The sequence below is a fragment of the Microtus oregoni genome, unplaced genomic scaffold, assembly GCF_018167655.1.
Source record: "Microtus oregoni isolate MIOR12 unplaced genomic scaffold, Mior012 000109F_ref0000275, whole genome shotgun sequence".
NCBI classification, from domain to species: domain Eukaryota; kingdom Metazoa; phylum Chordata; class Mammalia; order Rodentia; family Cricetidae; genus Microtus; species Microtus oregoni.
Genome location: NW_024544727.1, coordinates 2,133,500 through 2,153,177, shown reverse-complemented (window position 1 = coordinate 2,153,177; position 19,678 = coordinate 2,133,500). Strand labels below are relative to the sequence as shown.

Sequence of the window (19,678 nt, the reverse complement as noted above, 5' to 3'; positions counted from 1 at the left end):
CTGACTTCCATTTTAGGGTTAAGGCATTTCTAAAGTATCCAGGCTGGTTTAATTCAGCAGTGCCTTCCACAATCCCGTGTCTCTCAGCCGCTGTCATTCTCTGTTCGTTAGCATTCAAAGAATTGAAAGTTAACAAAGCACCATACAAGGTCCAAACTCCCTGTGTTGTAATATTTTTTATTCGTATGTAACTTTTTTATTTTACTTTGTTCTCTTTTAAAGACTTTTATTATTTTTAAACTATTTTTTATGACTCTCTGAACCCATTTTTTTTTCTTCAGCATCAAAGCACATTTTAAAACCTACTATACCTTTTTAGAGTGGTTGTGTGTGTGTGTGTGTGTGTGTGTGTGTGTCAACATACAAACATACCTGGCTTTACTAAGCATCTGCAGATATCTCTGACCACACGAGGCAAATCTGCTATGTCAACTGCAGCCCTGCTTAGCTTAGTGCATGGCGCTGGCGGCTGGCTCCAGCCTGCAGGTAACTTCCAGTAGCCATATCTATTTGTGCTGGTGAACACCAGCCTGCCTGAGAGACTGCCTGACTAGGAAGCTACATCCAGCTTCTTGTTCAGAGCTTTTCTTATCTTTCTCAAGCCCTGTGTTTGGATATTTGGGCACCATGTTGGATGCTATATGTAGAAGAATTTTTGGGGAGGGGTACCAGCTCACAAACAAAACAAAACAACACAGAGACATATTATAAAAGCTTGGCCTATAACTTAGGTATGTCCCACTTGCTCTTCCAACGTAAATTAACCCATTTCTACTCATCTGTGTGTTACCACATGATGCGTGGCTTTGACCTGACCTCCTGCATGTCTTGCTCTCTGCATCTGACTGGCGACTCCCCATTTCTTCCCTAAGATTTCTCTGTCCCCAGAAGCCCTGCCTAACCTCTTCCTGCCTAGCTGTTGGCCATTCAGCTCTTTATTAAACCAGTCACAGTGACACATCTTCACAGTGTAAAGGAACATTCCACAACATTTCCCCTTTTTGTCTAAATAAAGAGGAAAGGTTTGAGCTCTAATATAATACAACCATATACATTAAGAACAGTTATCAAGTAAGCAATACATTCACAATATCCTTTCTCAGCAGGTCTCCTCTCCAACCCCTTCACCCTTGGGACTGGCCAGGCTCTAGCTGACTTCTAAACTAACTCTCTGAATTGTAAACTGCATAATTAACATTTACCACGAGGAAGCAAACTCCTTAGCAGCATTTAGAGTTCCCATTGCTCGGCTGCCACCACCCCAAGCCCATTCCAGAATGCACCCCACCCCTCCAGCAGCTACTCCCTGGCTCTAGCTTGGGCCCCTGACCTGCTTCCTGTCTCTGGGTTTGTCTGCTCTGGACATTTCGTATAAAGAGACTCACGTGATCCGTGGGCTTATGCCCCACTTTCTGTCAGTAGCATCTTGAGGTTCTTCTGTGTTGTAGCGTGTTAGCAATCTGTCCCTTTTGTTTGTTTGTTTGTTTTTAATTTTTTAAATTTCTGGCAGAAACACGTTATTAAATTTTTATCACCCAATCTTTTTCTTTTTTCCTTTCTTTTTCTTTTTTTTTCCCTCCTGACATGGTGATCTCAGTGATCCAGGTTGCCTTTGAATTCTTGGATTCAAGCAGTGTTCCTGCCCCAGCTTCTGGAGTAGCTGGGACTGCAGCATCCTTTGCCTGTATTTGAACTGTGCTGTTTTTGTTTGTGGGTGTGAGGATCTGTTTGTATACTCTGGATTTTCATCTCTGGTCAATGTTGATTTCCAAATACTTTCTCTTTCTGTGTGTTGCCTTTTTTTTGTTGGGAGGGGGGGGTTGAAAGTTCCTTTTGACATTTAGTGTTTTAAAGTTTTCTTGGAGTTGGCCTATTTTCTCCTCTGTTGCCTTCACCCTGGCATGATGTCTTTGCTTGAATTTTCTTCTACTGCTTTATAGTTTGAGCCCTAATTGTGTGTTTGGGTGCATGTGTCTGGTGCACCAATGCAACCATGGCGTATCACGGGCTAGGTAAGAACTTCACTGCAAAGCCTCACCCACGGTCTTAAAGTTTTGTGGGTTTTGTTTCATCTTTGAGTCGTTGATCCATATTAGATTAGTTCCCATGTTTCATGTCTGGTAAGAGTCTAACTTTTGCCCGCACTATTGAAAAGATTTTCCTTTGCCTGATGAAGGTCTTGTCACGCTTGTTAACTGTTTTCGTGTATACGAAAGGAGTTGTTTCTTGGCTTTCTGTTTGCCATGGTTCGATTATGAAATGCCAGCCGTAGGCTCATGTGTTTGAAGACTTGGTCCATAGCTTGGGCTTGTCCCACTAGCTCTTATAACTCAGTGAGCTACTTGGGAAGTTTGGAAACCTTTTGGACACTGGACCTAGATGACTTGAGTAGGGTTAGTGTTATAGCTCACACGCTCCTGCCACCACGGAGCTGCCATGCCTCTGCCCACGTGGTGGACTCTGCCTTGTCAAACCAAACACATCTCTTCTCCCACACATAGCTCTTATCTGGAAAGTGATAACCGACCACACCGTTCCGCTGGCCTGAGCATAAAGTGACTGATATGGTTGCTGTAACTTTGCAGTGAGGTGGTTTTGTTATTTTTTTCCTTTGAGATAAGGTCTCCTGCAGCCGAGGTTGGTCTCAAACTTGCTATGTAGCAAAGGATGACACTGAATGCTGGTCTTTCTGCCTCTGGGATTACAGCTGTGTGCCCAGACTGGAGAAGTGCAGGGCACTGGGCATATAACACGGTGGCAGAGTACTTGTCCGCGATATGTAAGGGCCTACATTCAATCACCAGTAACACACACACACACACACACACACACACACACTCCCCATGCAGTCTGCTTTGTCAGAATTGTTTTGACTTCTGGGAAACTTAATATTTCTTTCTTTCTTTTCTTTTTTGGTTTTTCAAGACAGGGTTTCACTGTAGCTTTGGATCCTGTCCTGGAACTTGCTCTCTAGATCAGGCTGGCCTTGAACTCACAGATATCCACCTGCCTCTGCTTCCTGAGTGCCGGGGTTAAAGGTGTGCGCCACAACCACCCGACTCTTTTTTTTCTTAATTTTAAAATGGGATTTTTTTCTTTTTTTTTTTTTTGTTTGATTTTTTTGTTTGTTTGTTTTTTTGGTTGACTAGATACTAGATTTTGTCATTGGGTTGTTCTGTACTTATTGAGATGATCATGTTTGTTTGTTTATTTTCAAAACTCCTGTTAATGTGTCCACTACACTGACCAGTGCTGTTTACTGACGTGGAGGGTGGTGTGGCCATGAGTGCAGGGACCCGTGGAGACCAGAAGAGGGCATCAGATCCCCTGTAGCTGGAGTTACAGGAAGCTGTTATCCTCCTGACCTGAGTGTGGGTGCTGAGCACTGAACTGGGTCCTTGGAGAAAGCAAAAAGGTTGTTGTTGTTGTTATTATTGATTTTCAAGACAGGGTTTCTCTGTGTAACAGTCTTTAATTGTCTTGGAACTCACTATGTAGACCAGACTGGCTTCGAACTCACAGAGATCCACTCTGCCTCAGCCTCCCAAGTGCTGGGATTAAAGGCCACCACTACCCAGCTTGCAGGAAATTCTCTTAACTACTGAGTCATCTCTTCAGTCTGAAACTAATCAATTTTTTAATTTGAATTTTCCTTGGATCCTATGAGTGAGTTCCTCTTGGTCATGATATATAGTGTTTTTTTACTAGGTTGCTAAATTTGTTTTGCTAGTGTTTTATTGGGGATTTTTTTTTTAAATGGCCATTGATGCTGATCATGAGATTCAGGGCCCACTGGGACAATGATAAAGACACCCATCTTGGGCTTCTGATTTAACCACATCTACAAATTAGGTCTTACCAGTAAGTTTTAGGGGAAGGGTGTGGGCACGTCACAGTGAGCACGCCATTGTTCAGACACCCTCAGCTGGTGGCTAAATTGAGGTCCATCTGCCCTCTGCTCCTGTAGGTTGGTGAGCTGCTCTGACTTCTTTTCCAGTCCCACTTTGTGGGTGGACTTACACTGTTGTGCTAGAGGCTGTGTGTGACCGGGGTGACAGTGGGGCACCTCTTGGGGTTGGGTCCCCGGGGTTCTGAAGTGGATATCAGATTCATGCAGGGCAGGAAAAACTTCCAGGTCTGTCTCTCATCTCAGTTCACCTCCCTCTTGGTTTCCGTCTGTGCTCCCAACCTGGGTTCCATCCCTAGTATTGGAGAGACGACAAGAAAATGAATTTGTGTGACATTCGTGTGGCTACCACCTTATTGGCTACCATACATGCAGTGTGACTGTGCAGGTAGGGGAAGTGTGTAGTGCCTCAGTTTCCCCCTCTCTAAGCGAGGACTGTGAAACTCATGACCTTTAGAAGGGTACATGCCTATGTTCCCAGCACTTGAGAGGTAAGCTCCCAAGTGTTCTCTAATGAGTTTGAGGCTAGCCTTGACTAGTCGAGACCCTGTCTCAGAAAAACAGAACAAAGAGCCATAAAAACAAAGGCTTCGCTGGAATACGTTCAGGGAAGCCAATTCTCTGATAGCCCGCTGTACCTACCAGGGGTGATCAGGTGCAAACGGGAGTTCCCGACCCAGTGCCGGCAATTAAACCTTTGCTTGGTCCTTCCCTTGTCCTGGGAGGAAGTGAGCCAGGCTCAGGGTGGGAGCTGGCAGGTAAACCGAGGTAGATCTTGGTGGACTGTTGCCCTGAGCAAACATGCAGAGTCTCCTCCCGTCCCGCACGACTGGCGAGTATTTATAGGTAGGGCCTATTGTTCCGTTAAAAGTCTCCTTTCGTTCAGACTTGTCTCAAATTATTTGTGACAAATTGGGAAAGCTACTTTTGCTCTTAAAATAGGCTCCTAACAAAATTAGCCACCAAGCCATGCAGCCTGCATTTTCTGGAGTTTTTTTGCAAAGCTGGATATTTTGGGCTGGACTGGAGGAGAGAGATTGGCCAGACAGTGTTTGTGATGTGGTGCTAATTTTTATGTTAGACACATTTTTTTTTCTTGTTGAGGTCCCTCATGGATGTCACAGTTCAGTTATCGTATGATTTTATAATCTGAGTCAAGGGCTTGCCAGGTTTCTAGCACAGGGCCAGGACCTAAGTGGGCTCTGTGGTCTGTAAAACCTCTGTCTTAACCAACAGCTCCTCTCATTGTATTGTACCTCAGTGAGTGTCATTGTATTGTACCTCAGTGAGTGTCATTGTATTGTACCTCAGTGAGTGTCATTGTATTGTACCTCAGTGAATGTCATTGTATTGTACCTCAGTGAATGTCATTGTATTGTACCTCAGTGAGTGTCCCGATAAAACTTTCACAGACACCAAAGACTAGTTCAGATATGGTCATGATTTTTAAAATATTATTATCTTATTTAACCAATTAAAAATATAAGGTTTTGGGGTTTTTGTTTTGTTTTTTGTTTGTTTGTATTTTTAAGGGCTGGAAATTTAGCCCACAGCTTCGTACAGAGTAGGTAAGCGTTGTACCACTGAACGACACCCACAACCCTAGGCCGGCTTTCCATTTGCAATCCTCCTCCTGCCTTAGCCTCTCAAATGGTAGAATTGCAGGTCTGCCACCACCACAACTGGCTCAAGAGTCATTCTTACCCTGCTTGGCTGGAGCACCAGGTGCCATGCTCTGCCTTGCCTTGTTTGTAGAAGAGGGGCCTTGAGTACCGTGTTATAAGTTTCCCCTTTTCTGAAGTGCCTTTGCACAGCTGGTCAGCTGCCAAAAGAGGGAAGCTTTGTCCCTGGAGGCGTGGCTTCCCTCTCTCCAGGGTCTGACTGAAGGAGCTGGATCTGAACCCAGAGCTCAGGCAAACAAACACAGACCTGTGAGCCGATGCCTCTGTGCTGCGGACATGGCATAGCCATTAGGTCAGGATGGGCCAGCCCCGAGGAGGGGGTCTTCGTGGGAAGGCATGGGGTCAAGCAGTCCATCACTGACTCCCAGTCTGTCTGGGGCACCAGGTTGGCTGTAGCCCGGCAAGGCACAGCACCGTGTGTTAGGTCCCACATCGTTCACACTGTGTGATGGATCACCCCCTCACCTTGGCCTCCTTGAGGGTGGTACCAGGCCAGCGAGATTCGCTCAGATCCCTGGGAAAACTCTTTCCTGTTCCTACGTGGAGGGTAGTCCACTGTATTCTCCATGTGGTAGGGTCCATGTAATGGTTGCACCTACAATATTGCAAAGGCCATTTGACCTAGGATTTGGCCTGCATTGAATGGGCCGTAGTCCTCTCATCCTGGGTACTGGACAGCCCTTCAGTGCTTGGGACCCGAGTCCATCTGATTGCATATCATAGGCCATTGTTACGCCTGGAGTTGCTGCACCCAGAATCCCAGCCTGGTGCTAATCAGGAGGACCCCAGTCACCTGGGGTGTTTCCCCAGATGTGGCATTTTAAAGACTGCTAAGTACGAGCCCTCCTTGGCTGGGCTCTGGCTGGCTCTCCTCCTGTCCGGCAGGCTCAGCACAGAGACGCTTGTTTTCGTGTGACGTCAGCTCCTCCGTATCCATGCCGTGTTTTAGTTTGTGCCTCAGCTGCCGGCTGTAGCTTCCCAGGGGAGCTGGGTACCACCCGGGCCTGGAGACATGAGGAGGCAGAGATGTGAGAGGCGGGGAGCAGGACAGCCAACCTTGTATTAGATGTCTGCTCCTCCGGCAGCAGCCCACCCTGCCTTTTGTCGATCTGGAGACCCACCCCGCCTATTGTCGGTCCAGGAGGCCAGGGTCGCAGCATCGGCTCCTTAAAGGGACGGAAGATGCCTCCTTGCACGCCCACCTTCGGTAGAGCATAAAGAATCCTGTGCTGGGGAGGACGCCGAGAAAGCCGGTAAGTAATGCACGGCTCTCCTGTGGGTTTTCCACCAGGCCTAAGGTGGTGGTGTTGCAGGCCTCATGGATGCGGTGGCTGGGGCCGCGGAGCTCAAGTCAATGCTTCAGGTCTCATCTTGGCTCCGCCACAGCCTGCGTGTTGCACAGATGTTCCAGCACCGAGTCGACCAGGGCATGGATGCTGCCGCAGCATCTCGCGGCAGCAGTGATGTCGGGAGAAGCACGCCGAGAGGCTGTTGTCTTCCCTGGTGACAGGTTTTCAGAAAAATAAGCCATATAGTGAAGCATGCCGAGCTGCCTGTGCAGCTGACGGGAATGCGAGGGAAGGAGATGGTGCACGGGTGTACATGCTGGAGGCCTGGGGTGGGCAGAGCTGCTGCAGAGCCCGGCGAGGTCCCCGGGAAGCCTCTCCCCTCACTTAGCCTAGCCCTGGGGAGCCTCCAGCAACTGGGCAGTGTGTTGCTGTGACTGGGATTTTGCGGCCAGGAATCTGTGTCGTGGTCGGAGGGAACATGCATCTCCGCCGCTTCCTCCTCTCCCTGCATTGCTGCTAGCGGCTGGATTAGTGGGACCACAATGGTGAGGTCTGGTCTCCCGCCTGGCACTCAAACAACCAGCACCTGTTTCCATAAACAAGCGCATCTCTGGCTGGTCGGCTTACAGGGGCGAGCCTGCCCTGCCTTTCTGAGCGGTGGCTTTGCATGGGCAGCAGCCTCGTGCTGGAGTCTGGGCGACACGAAAGGTACTGACGTGCACCCGGGTTCTCGGATGTCGGCAGGCAGTGCGGCCTCGGCGCCCCATTTTCTGCCCTGAGATGGTTGGAGGTAGATTGAGATGGGTCTGAGGGCTGTTCGGGGATTGAGGGTGAGGGGCATGCATGGGAATGGGAATGCTTTTCTGACGACCATTTTGCAAGGGTTTTTGCTTTTTTTTTAAAAAAAAACAAAAACAAAAACAACTACCAGCTTCCCCTACCAAGCTGGCAGGGGCCTTGGGGCCTGGAGAACCAGGTTGTCCAAAGGTATCGCTCCCTCGTTTGGAGTGTGCAGAGAGACATCCCCCCCCCATGGGGGGGGTGTATAGACTGCCCTTCCCCCAGGCATGGGCTGTTCCATGCAACCAGAATGGGTCTCAAGGGTGGCTTGTTTGTTTTGGGCCCTAGAATTATCAAATGTGGCCTGTGGATGGGTTTGAGACAAGAACGGCAACAGGGGTGCTTGCTTGCTTGCTAGGAAGGAGAAACGAGCTGTGTCATAGTTCTCTGAGATGCATGAGTGTCGTGGCCTCTTTCCGTTTGCCAGAGGGCTTGCTTGCGGTGCATAGCCAACTTGAATCCTCAGCAAGTGGACCGGTAACCAGGGCTTCCAGACTGGCACTGGGGCGTGAGGTCTCCCTGGTAGGTTTTGGCCCAGTGCTCCTTGGTAGTTTCACAGAAACATGGTCAGGGACAGCTCCCAGGAACCAACGGATCCCCCTGGCAAAGCCATCCCCTACGGATGCTGGCGGAACACAGAGTGGGTCGTGGCTGCGTTGTTAACGGTGTTTGTATCCTGACCAAGTCTGCATGGAGACCACCTTCTTATCTAAGCGTCACCGGCTTCCAGTGGACCCCTTTCCCGTCTCTGTAAAGTTCTGAGGCACCGGTAGTTATGTAAGAACTTAGCTGTGAGCTATATTCCTGCCTCCTAGACTTCATCCCTGATCTCAGGCTGTGCTACCCTGCAGCACTTGCTGGCCTGCCTGTCATTCCTGTCATGCAGGTCAGAGTGTCCATGGGGTCCCTGGAGCTCCTGTCGGTTCATTCCAAGAGCTGCAGGTAGGTGCCCCGGTAGCTTCGGGCCTCCGGCTGGGGTGTAGGAACCATTAAAGTTGGCCGCGGGGCCAGTGAATGTTCTTGGAAGTTTTCCAACATCGTGTTGTCTAATCTCTGATACGTCTGTGGAGTGTTCTGGGCACCGCAAATGAGCCAAGGTCTGACCACAAGGAGACTGTCCAGGGGTTTGGGCTCCGAACTGTCCTAATATGGAGTGGTTGTTGTTCTCTTTGCTGACCTGGATCTGTTGTGAGGATGTTACTAAGCAGGGACCATCTTGGGTGAGGGGAACACCTCTGAGTGGGCTGTTTCGTGGGGCAGTATCTGAAGAACCGAGACTATTTCATTTTTGAACTTGTGCTGTGGTGCTCCAAGGCATTGATGGTTCTGGCATCGTCTTGTTCACTTACGGCCTCTTGCTGTCTCATGCCCCAGGGCCTTTGCTTGTTCTGTGTCCTCCCTTCCTGGTGGGAGAAATGGTTCTCGGGCTGTCGTTCCCACAAATTCACTTCCTAGGAAAGTCAAGAACCTCAAGGAGTGAAGCTCTCTGCTAAGGGGTCACGCAGGGAGCAGGCTCAGATGTGTTGCTTTTAGAAGGGTCAGAAAAGCCTTGTCCAAAGTGGGCTGTCTCAGTCTGTCACTTCTTCAGTTCTGATCGAGAGACAACCTGGCATCCCCCTGCCCCAGTATGTTTGGACACCGTGTTTTATTTTTAGGACTACCCTAAATATGTGGAGTAGGGCACCTCGTTATCGCAAGCTGCCTTCCTGCTTCTGTCTCTGAGGCCTCTGCAGAACCTGCCAGATTCCACCCCTCTCAGGGTGGCCACAGGGAACCAGGTGCCCGTTTGAACAGAGAGACAGGTGTGTGACAGTGTGAGACAGTCTCCAGTGTGACAGCGGAGCGTTTCCGTTGCACACGGTGTCAGGAGGCTGCCTCAGTTCCCGTTGGTTTCTTTATTGTTTTGTTTTTATGGTGTGGGGGTTTGAATGTGTCTGATCTTGTGTGTGTGTGTGTACTTGTGTGTATGAGTGCGTGTGCGCGTGCGTGCGTGCGAGTGTGTGTGTGTGTCTGTGGAGACCAAAGCCAACATCAGGTGTCTTCTCTTTTCACCTTCTCTTACTGAACCTAGAACTCATCAGTTTATCTAGACCGCTGGCCACAGCACTCTGGGGACCTACCTGCCTCTGCCTCCCCAGCACTAGACTCGTTCCAGACTCTTGGGTAACCAGGAATCCAGACTCGGATCCCTGTGCTCTCGTGACAAGGACTTTACCTTGAATCATCTCCTTTTTAAACATCTTTTTTACTGGAGGTTCTGAAAAGTCTGGTTTCTAACAAGATGGAGCCACCGTATGTTGGCAAGCAATGAAGGATCTGAGTGGGATACAGGCTGCCAGTGCCTACCTCCGGCTGTCCTGGTCACAGTCCCTGGACCACTGCCTCACTTGCTCTGCCGTAAAATAGGTTCATGGTGGGCAGAGCCTGTGTCTCGTCCTGGTCAGAAAGCTGTCCTGGCGAATGCTCGTTTGCAAACTCAGCATTGTGCATTATTTTTGCTCAGTTTTTAGTTTAGTTTTGTTTTTTAAAGACAAGGTCTCACTGTGTATTCCTGGCCTGTCTACTTACTCAGTATGAAGACCAGACAGGCCTCAAACTCACTTCTGCCTCCTGGGTGCTGGGTTTGAAGGTATATATCAGCGTGCTTGGCTGTAGCTAAATGTTTATATTGAGCTTTGCATATTTCTGTTTTACTGCTGAGGATGGAAGGGGCCAGGGCCCCGTTTCTCTCAACCTAGTCTGACTCTGATTTCTTCTTGGGATTATTTCCACCATGGCAGTTTCTTTTTGACTTTTATTTCCAAGTTTCTCTGTAGCACATCTGTGCAGTTATTTATAGACTTTTTAATCTGAGCTGGTTCTCGTTTGCTGCCCTCCCTGGACCTGTCTCTGCCCCTCCACCAATATGGTTGAGGTTTTTGTTTGTTTGTTAAAGATTGCATGTTATCCGTATGGATGCAGCGTCCAGGGATATCAGAAGAGGGCATCAAATCCCCTGAAATTACAAATAAAGACAGTTGTGGGCGACCATGTGGGTGCTGGGAATCAAACATAGGCCTGCAAGAATTAAGCAAGCACTCCTAACTGTTGAACCACCTCTCTCCCCCCCGTTTACCGTCCCATCCTGCATGCTATTAGCCATACAGCCACTTTCCCACTTCCAGGAAACTTTCAGTCTTCCTTGGAGCATTCCTGATTTGTCTGCCAGAGTTTTGTTTTGTTTTTATTGGTTTGGTTTGGACAGGGTCTCATGCTTCCCAGGTTGGGTTCAAGCTGGATCTCTGCCAGCTGAGCTATAGCCTAGCTTCTCTCAGCTTTAAAAATTTTTAAATTTATTAGTGTGTGTGTGCGCGCGCGCGCGCGCGCACAAGATAATGCATATGATTCGGTATGGGGGTGAGTGTGCTGTGGCGGGTGTGGAAGGCAACTTTTTGAAGTCAGAGTCAGTTCTTGCTATTTTTTTGTGTAGTTCAATTTTATTTTTTGCCACTTAGAATGAAGAATACTTCAGGCCAGTACTGTGGTTTCTCAATCTCTTCTTCTAAGAGAAAAAGGAGATAAAGTCCTCTCTCAGCTATGGTGATGGGTGTGCCTCACTTTCTCAGCCTCTAGGAACTAGCGCTTTGTCCAGTCACTTGCCCTGGCAGGGTTAGCACGCGAGGTTAGCAGAAATCCTTTATTTGCACACCTGTGCTAAAGAAGGGTTCTTTCTGTATTTTTGTTTATTATTGTTCCCTGGTTGGGCTTTATTTTAGTGGTGGTCATTTTGGTTTGCTTGTTCCGCCTTCTTTTCTTAAATTCTCCTCTCGTAAATTATATCCCTCCCACCTTTCCCCAGTGCGGCGTGAATCCCAGCACTCAGAAGGCAGAGGCGGGTAGATCTTCATGAGTTCCAGGCCAGCCTGGTCTACAGAGCGAGTTCTGTCTACTTTTGATGTGGGTTGTGGGACTCAGACTCAGGTCTTGACCACTGAGGCATCTATCTCATCAGACCACTTTCGGCGTTTTTGGGGAGTTCTGTCTTCCCGGCTGTGGAGCCTTCCTTCCGTGCTCCAGTTCTCAGGCACTGCCACTCCCCTCGTGCCTGTTTCAGGGCCTTCTGTGTCCAACACAGAAATGCTGCCCTCTCCCCTGCTGGCTCTCTTGATCCAGCCTGCCTGCTGTTCCTTTGGCATCAGTGCTTGTAGGTATAAGATGTGTTTGTGATGACTCTCACGTTAGCTTCTGGCTTCTAAAGTCAGACATTTTGGAGGGTGTGTGCATGTGTGTATGGTGTAGGTGTGTGTGTGTGTGTATGTGCACTCACACGCGTGTTCATGTGTGTGCATGTGTGTTTCTCCTTAAGGATCTTAGTATCTTTTTACTTGTCTGTGTGTTCTCAAGTTTCCTGTTAACGTCCCCTGATGTGGGGCTCTTAGATCTCCTGTACCAGGAACTTTGTGGGGGGGGGGGCACACACTGTTTGGATGTGAGATGCTTTGCTTCCTAGTTGTGTTTTCTTGCGTGACTGACTTCCTTTCTGCTGTCTTTAGGGGTTCCCTCTGGTCACTGGTTGGGCCTCCTAGGTTGGTCCTCCAGTCTTCCCTGTCTCCTATCTCCCATCTGTGTTTCTCTCTTCCAGAGACCACCAGGTCTTCTTGTCCAAACTATCCCTTAGCTCCTTAAATGCTATCCCACCTCCTTAGGTATTTATAGAATCTTGATACGTGCCCCAGGCTGCCCTGGTACTTACTGTGTAAGCCAGGCTGGCCTCAGACTTTAAACAGTCCGCCTGCCTCGGTCTCCTCAGTGCTGGGCTGGTCACCGCTCCTAGCCCCTTCTTACCCTTTTAACTTTCAAGAGATCTTTGCTGTTCTCTGATTGTCCTCTTTAAAACTGTGTCCATCTCCTGGGCTTGGTTAGCATGCAGGTGTCCTGAGTTTAACCCCCAGCACCCATCGAGACTGAGTATCATGATGCGTATCTTTAATAGGAGTATTTGGGAGTGGGAGGATCAAGATCCCATATTGCAGTTGTCTCCTGGCTTTTCTTGGCAGGGACCGTTCCTCAGGCGGCCCTTGCTTCTGTTTTGTGAGAACTGGAAGGTGCTGACTGGATGTGTGACATCCTACACTTGGGTTTGTCTGGTACGTTCTCACCTGGTATCTCGGGGCTTGGGATGGAAGACTTGGAGGTGAAGGGCCCCCCTTGCCCTCCTTATCATCTCAGAATGTCCAGCTTTTGTACAGCTCGGCCTTGCTGACAGTGTCTCTCCACCAAGAGAGACTCACTGCATTGGAGAAGGTTGTTAGCACAGCCCATGCACAAGGTGGTTCTCATCGTCCTTCTTGAGGGGGAGGGAGGGAAGGAGAAGCTACACAAATAACACCCAGTCTCCTCCGTGAGAATCTTGTCTCTTCTCGGCGGTTACTAATTGGTTGGATTCCCGCCTGTGTCACGTTAGCACGTTAGCGTCTGGGTTAGTCTTCTACTTGTTCTACTGCCCCAGGTGACCCAGCCTTGGGCTCTGGAGCCCCCTCAAGTTTGCTCTGGAATGGTGACAGAGGGTCAGGAGATCATGGATCTCTGGCTAGATGTGGTGGCTTGAATGACAGTGGCCCCTATAAGCTCCTGTTCAAATGCTTGATGCCCATTTGGTGGGATTGTTTGGGAAGGATTAGAATTATCACTGGGGACAAGCTTTAAGGTTTCAAAAGACTCAACTCCATTCCCAATTCCTGTGCTCTCTCTTCCATCAAGATTGTGAGCTCTCAGGGCCGGGCGTGGTGGTGGTGGTGCACGCCTTTAATCCCAGCCCTTAGGAGGCAGAGGCAGGTGAGTTTCAGTGAGTTCAAGGCCAGCCTGGTCTACAAAGCAGAGTTCCAGGACAACCAAAGATAGAGAAAACATGTATTGAAAAAACAAAAAATAAAAAAATAAAAATAAAAAGTAGAGATGTGAGCCCTCAGTGGATCCACAGTGATGTTGCTGCCACTGCCACTCGTCCCTTCTGTCCTGGGTGGCTGCCTTTTCCTCCAGAGGCTACGTGTCTGGGAGAGAGGGATGTGGGGTCTTGCGTGTGTCCAGGTGTGTCCAGGTGTGCGCAGAGAGGCTGCAGGCGTCCTGAGTCCTTCAAGGACAGACTTGGTAAAGCTCAACCTTGGAGCCAAAAGGCAACAGAAGAAAATGACTTTGAACAGAGACTGTAATTAATCATTTTGTAAATATAAAACACGTGATTAAGTGTTCAGCACAGGCGGGGAGTCAGGAGTTATGCCCGTGGCCTGTCTCCCTGATTTAAATCCTTCTGCCAGGCCAACTCCAGGCTTTGCACACCGAGGGACTCACATAGTGAGCCATCAAGAGTTGTATCTCTTCGGTTGGCTGTGGGCTGCCCCTCACCTTCATAGTGGGGATGGCCAGCTGGGTGGTAGGTGCCCACCTCGGATAGCTCCTTTGTTCTTTTCATCTCTTGTCTTACTCAGTTTGGAGTTAAGGTCAGTTTTAAGTTCCCCAGACCCAGTTCTCCATGACATAGCTTTCTCCTGTGTCACTGGCCTTAAGATCTTCGGGTTCTTGACTACATTTTAGGCCCCTCTGAAATCACAGCAAGTCCTCAATTTATAATGGGTTTGTAGGGCCCATTGTAGAGCCCATCGCTGGCACACCCCTAGAATCCCAGCAATCAGGAGCATCAAAAACTCAATGCTACCCTTTGTTTCATGAATTTTTCTAAAAAAACAAAAGGAAAGAAAGAAAATGAAAAAGAAGAAATTTTAAATAAAATTATTTTTATTTATTCATTTTAAAAGTATAACCCCAGGATTGGAGAGTTGGCTCAGTGACTGAGAGTTCGTGTTGTTCTTGCAGAGGAGTTGGGTTCAGTCACTAGTACCCAAATGGTAGCTCACAATCATCTGTTAACTTTGGTTCCAGGGGACCAGGTTTCTTCTTACCTCTTCTGGCACTGTGGTGAACATACATACGTGTAGGTGAAATGCTCATGCATAAATAAGTCTCTTTTAAAAATCCATGATTTATTTATACACATAACAATATTTAATGGAATCTGCTTTCTTTTTATTAATTTTTGTAGTGCAGGGCTCAAACCTGGAGTTGTTACACGGCAGGCAAGTGTCCTACCTCTGAGCTACGCCCCAGCTCTTCTTACATTGTCTAAATCGAGACGGTATTTTTGCTAAGCTGCCCAGACTGGCATTGAACTCTGGATCCTCCTACCTCAGCCTTCCCTGTAGCTGAGATTTCGGGCCTTTGCCACCAAGCCTGGCTGTACAGTTGTTCTCAGGCACAAACACACTAACAGAAATTAATGTCAAGGTGGTCATATCTTTACATCTGATTCAGTAGGAACAGATGGATTCTTGTACCTGCCTCTGGATTCAGTCTGTTTAGGTGCTGGTTTTGGTTGGCATCATGAAGAGCAGCTCAGAGTATTTTAATCCTAGATAAACACGGACATTCTTCTGTGTTTCCCTAAAACCCGCCTATTGGTTCCTCTAGGGTAGTGGTGTTGGGATGATTTCTTCCCTTACCACAGTTGGTCTGGGAAGGCCTCACCGATTCTGGCAGTGCCATGGAGGGTTGGTTCCTCTACCTTCATGAGACGATTCCATCCATCGTCATGCTCGCTGGATGTTGGAGGAAGCCACTAGCTGGTTTCCAGCTGTTCAGCTCCAAAATAATCACACAGAAACCATATTATTTAAATCACTGCTTGGCCCACTAGCTGTAGCTTCTTATTGGCTATCTCTTACATATTAATTTAACCCATCTCCATTAATCTGTGTATCGCCACGTGGCAGTGGCTTACCGGCAAAGTTTCGGCATGTCTGACTCTGGCAGTGGCTCCATGGCTTCTCTCTGACTCCGCCCTTCTTTCTCCCAGCATTCAGTTTAGTTTTCCCTGCCCGATCAACCTAAGTTCTGCCCTATCAACAGGCCAAGCCAGTTTCTTTGTTCATTAACCAATAAAAGAAACACATAGCCGGGTGATAGTGGCGCACGCCTTTAATCCCAGCACTCGGGAGTCAGAGGCAGGCGGATCTCTGTGAGTTCGAGACCAGCCTGGTCTACAGAGCTAGTTCCAGGACAGGCTCCAAAACCACAGAGAAACCCTGTCTTATAAAAAAAAAAAAAAGAAAAGAAAAAGAAAAAAAAAGAAAAGAAAAGAAACACATAGACAGAAGGCCCTTCCACACCAACCTGGGAAGCGAATGTTGCCTTCTTCTGGATACAGTGAACTCATGGTTCCCTCTGAGGATCTGAGGATCCAAGGATCCACACACCTTACGGGCTTAGCTAGTTGCCTCTGTCCATTGTGTTCCAACACGTATCTGGCCACAGATGTGCAGTCCTTGTGTCAGGGGTCTGCAGCTCTATACATGGTCAGCTGAGCCCCAGGGACTGTGGGTGGACGAGCAGGGCAGTGAAACAGTCGGAGTCCTTTATCTTCTGGCCTCATCTTACCCAGGTAACCCAGGCCTGTGAAGGATATTCCACATCACCCAGGAGGGTCAGGCACAGAGTGAAGGACAGATGTCACATGTTGCAAGGAGGGCGAGGCCACTTGTTCATCCCAGCTACCCAGCCAGCTTAGCCCAGAAATAACCACACAGAAATTGTATTAATTAAACCGCTGCTTGGCCTATTTGTTCTGGTTTCTTATTGGCTAATTCTTACATCTTAATCTAACCCATTTCTATTAATCTGTGTATCACCACGTGGCAGTGGCTTACTGGGTAAAATTCCCAGCATCTGTCTCTGGTGGTTCCATGGTGCCTCCCTTATTCTGTTTTCTTCCTTCCAGAATTCATTTCTGTCTTCTCTGCCTACCTAAGTTCTGCCCTATCAGGCCAAGGCAGTTTCTTTATTCATTAACCAATACAAGCAACACATAGAAAGAAGGACCTCCTACATCAGTCATAGGTAGGTTGTAGGTAGGGGTCCCCTGTAAGCTGAGCTAGGAGTCTAAATGAGCTCAGGTCAGGTCTTGAGGCAGGACAGTGGAAGGGGCAGAGGACCTGGATGCCATGAGCTCTGTCACCCTCTGCTTCGGTTGTGTGTGGCCCGTGAACATGCCATAATTCCCAGTTGTGGAATTGTAATCCTTGGGAAATATATGTTCTAGCAAAAATGTATCAGTAGTATTTTTCAAAATCTCTCCACACTCATTTAAAAATAAAGTAAGGATGCAGAGAGCGGATGAAGTCTGCCTTTCGGGGATGTTCACAGGGTCCCTCATAGCTGCCCTACCTGGAGCCGTGCTAGGTGGCACACCCAACACCCCTCTGCTCACATGTGCAATGCTCTGCACCGCGTCTCAGAATCCAGGCTCAGGCCTCTTAGCCGCGGTGCCACTGCTTGCCAGCCAGAGAGTCCGGAACCAGCTCTCATGCAACCACAGTGTATATCTCCCTGTTTGCCAGTGCGTGGATGACTTTGTTTGTTTGTGTGTTTGTTGTTTTGGTGGTTGAGCTAGAGTCTTGCTGTAAAGCCCAGACTGGCCCAGAACTCCCAGGCCTACTGAGCTCTGGGATTATAGGCTCCAATCCCTATATATTTGTTTAAAAATAAATCGCTTGTCGTCCGACTGTCTGCTTAGAGCCAGGCCCAGAGTGACTCTGTCACACAGAGGGACATCTGCAGGTGCAGAGAGCGAGACTGAATGGTGGGGAGGCTGCTGACCCTGGTCCTCCGTCCCCCGTCCCCCCTGGCGGTATCAGCATCATGGGTGGGTTTTCCAAATCCTACCTGGCTGCCGAGAGCTTGCAGAGCAAAGGTTTCTTTTCTGCTTTCGTTTGTGTTGTGGTAACAGTGTCGTTTAAGGAGCTGTTCTTTCTCTCCTTCCTGTTAAAAATGAAAACTGACATTATTAAGTCAGGAGTGTGTGTGTGTGTGTGTGTGTGTGCGCACGCGCGCCACACACATGCATGCTTGTCTCAGATGCCTGAGCTGTCATTCCTTGGGCACCATTCACCTTGGATTTTATTTATTTTGTAGATGAAAAAAAAAATTTTTTTTGAGGCGGGGTCTTCACTGGCCTGAAATTTCCAAACAGATTAGGCTGGCAGGTCCTCAGTCTTATGGATTCTCTTGTGTATCTTTCCCCACTGCTGAAGTTATAAGTGACAGGTCACTAAACCTGTCTATAAAAAACGAAAACAAAAGACAGTTTCTAAAGATCTAACTCGGGCCCTCATGATTACAAGACATGCACTTTATTGACTGAGCCATCTACCAGCCCAAGGAGTTTCGTTTCTCTAATTTTACGTATGGGTGTTTTGCCTGCATAGATAGATGTACGTGCACCACATGTGTGCACCACATGTGTGCCTGGTGCGTTCAGAGGACAGAAGACGGTGTCAAATCCTGTGGAACTGGAGTTAAAGGAGGTTGTGAGTCATCATGCAGATGCTGAGAACCAAGTCTGAATCTTCTGCAAGATCAACAAGTGCTCCTAACTGCTGAGCCGTCTCTTTAGCCCCCAAGGATTTTTCTTGAAGTTAAATTTGTTATAATCTACACCTGTCACCATTTAAAAATTTTAACTGCTAGGTGGTCATGGCGCACGCCTATAATCCCAGTACTAGGGAGGCAGAGGCAAGCGGATTTCTGTGAGTTTGAGGCCAGCCTGGTCTACGGAGTGAGTTCCTGGACAGGCTTCAAAGCTACAGAGAAACCCTATCTCGAAAAAACAAAAATAAAAGAAAATTTTAATAATTAATTTGTGTTTGTGTGTGTACGAGGGTGTCTTTGCGTGCCTGTGTATGTGTGTGTGTTCCTCTGTGCGTGCCTGTGTATATGTGTGTGTGTGTGTGTGTGTTCCTGTATGCGTGCCTGTGTAGGTCAGGGAACAGCTTTCAAGAACTGGTTCTCTCCTTCCACTATGTGGGAATTCAGTAATCAAATGCAGGTCGTCAGTTTGTGGCAGGTCCTTTACCCACCGAGCCATCTCGTCAGAGCCAGATTTCACCACATTTAGCAGCCCGTGCGCTTTGACACGTTTCTCTTTTTCCTGACGTGATGATCACCTTGCACTTGCCTGAAATGAACCTGGCCTCTGAGGTGTCTGGCTTTCTTCTGCTGGTGGAGAGAGGCATTTAAAAGCCCTCCCAAGTGTTCTTGGCCGCTGGGCCCTGTGGGCTGTGGGTCGGGCGGAGCTGAGTGTTAGATGTGCAAGGTCTCCCTGTCCTGTGCTGGACCAGGACTTCCCCTAGCCCAGTTCCTCTGCTCTTTGTTTTAATCTCCCCGCTGAGCCATTAGCCAGTCGTATCCAGCCCTGTGCTCTGGCTCCATAGGCAGACACAGACTCTGGAGCAGCCCTACCGCTGTGTACAGACCTGGATTCATGGGGCTCTGGCCTGGGGGAATGAATTCTTCTTGATGTGCTTGCTCTCAGGATGTTCTTCTCGGTGGCCCTGCCCTAGGTATCGCGGTCAGCTGGGTTTATTCATCTGTTTGCAGTAGTTTTGGTTGTTTCCTCATATTCTTATTTGACGCACACCCTTCATCCCAGCACTCAAGAGGCAGAGGCAGGCCGATCTATGAGTTTGAGGCCAACCTGGTCTGCAGAGCACAGAGTGAGTTCCAGGGCTACATAGAGAAACCCTGTCTCAACAAAACGAAACAGAAGTCACACACGTGTGTGCACGTGTACAGTTTTCTGTAAAATGTAGCCTAGCATTTGTTCTTGTCAGTGTTTTACTTTCTCTCATTTAGTTAAAAAATTTAGTTGTGTGTGTGTGTGTGTGTGCACGCCATACTGTGCATGTGAGACCAGAGGACAACTTGCAGGAGCCGCGCTCTCCTTCCACTGCGTGAGTCCTGAGAGTCGAGCTCACACCCTCGGTCTCGACAGCAAGTGCCTGCCCACTGAGCCTTCTCATCTCCCTGTCAACTCTTTTTTTAAAATATAACTATTCGTATGTATTTAGGTAGGATGAGAATAGAAATAAAAATAA

At 48.3% G+C, this 19,678-nt stretch overlaps 1 protein-coding gene across 2 annotated transcripts in view; it reads left to right on the top strand.

Moving 5' to 3' along the window:
• The window catches only part of LOC121443525 (protein kinase C zeta type), a 104,696-nt gene that overhangs the window by 11,543 nt on the left and 73,475 nt on the right, over nucleotides 1-19,678 (top strand). The window contains exon 1 of one of the 2 annotated variants that reach the window (XM_041645276.1): nucleotides 7,644-7,668. The exons of the other annotated variant lie outside the window; for it this stretch is intronic. Within the exon in view, the coding sequence (XP_041501210.1) occupies nucleotides 7,659-7,668 (10 nt within the window). The 5' untranslated portion in view covers nucleotides 7,644-7,658. Of the gene's footprint in view, nucleotides 1-7,643; nucleotides 7,669-19,678 lie in introns of those variants that run through there. 2 annotated transcript variants of the gene reach the window in all.